This window comes from Penaeus monodon, chromosome 31 (assembly GCF_015228065.2).
Source record: "Penaeus monodon isolate SGIC_2016 chromosome 31, NSTDA_Pmon_1, whole genome shotgun sequence".
Taxonomy (NCBI): Eukaryota; Metazoa; Arthropoda; class Malacostraca; order Decapoda; family Penaeidae; genus Penaeus; species Penaeus monodon.
This window is the reverse complement of record NC_051416.1, coordinates 35677967-35678658: the sequence shown is the minus strand read 5'-3', so window position 1 is coordinate 35678658 and position 692 is coordinate 35677967. Positions and strand designations below refer to the sequence as shown.

At 35.4% G+C, this 692-nt stretch overlaps 1 protein-coding gene across 1 annotated transcript in view; it reads right to left on the bottom strand.

Annotated features, from left to right (window-relative positions):
• Positions 1-297, bottom strand: part of LOC119593196 (85/88 kDa calcium-independent phospholipase A2-like) — a gene marked incomplete at its 5' end in the record, with an annotated part of 46224 nt that extends 45927 nt beyond the window's left edge. Inside the window, 1 exon segment of the mRNA XM_037942177.1 lies at positions 134-297. Coding sequence (XP_037798105.1) covers positions 134-297 — 164 coding nt within the window.
• Between the last annotated feature and the right edge of the window lie 395 nt (positions 298-692).

Below are 692 nucleotides of genomic sequence, written 5' to 3'. Positions count from 1 at the left end.
TCCAGACTGGGGTATACTCTCCCATCCTTGAAAGTTGTGTTCCAAGCTACATCATATACAATCAACCCCCCTAAGGACAGATGATATCAACAACAAAATATCCATAAACTGTTTACTATGGTCTGGAACTTACCTGTAAGCATTACGAGAACTATTGATTTCCTTATGTATTATGAGTTCAAAGGCTAGGTTTGGATCTTCACTTATGTCATCTTCAGCCAGTGGTATAATAATGAACATGCCTTCAACAACTGTGAAGGCTCGATTTGCATAATCACTCCAGTTGACATTATTAACCTGTAGCAAAAATATAATCACTATTAACCTACAAAACAACAAACTATCTTTTCATTTGATAACCTTTCAACACACCATTATATAGAATTCACATTTTATCAAGTACAAAAGCATTACATCTTGCTTGCAGTAACAAAATGAAAATATCTTACTCTTCTGAAGACAGAAAAATATTACCATCCAAACTTTATTTTTACGGTCTTAAGTTAAACACAGATTTACAGAAAGGAAATGCTCATTTGAGCATCACCAAAGCCTGCCACTCCATGTGAAGATGCTAATGTGGCATTAATTCCTAATGTAAACAAATTTCTAAGCACCACATCACCACAAGCCATCACTTGAGTGTATTGGATAGTTATATTTCTGTCCCCACACCCACACAATTCACTGTC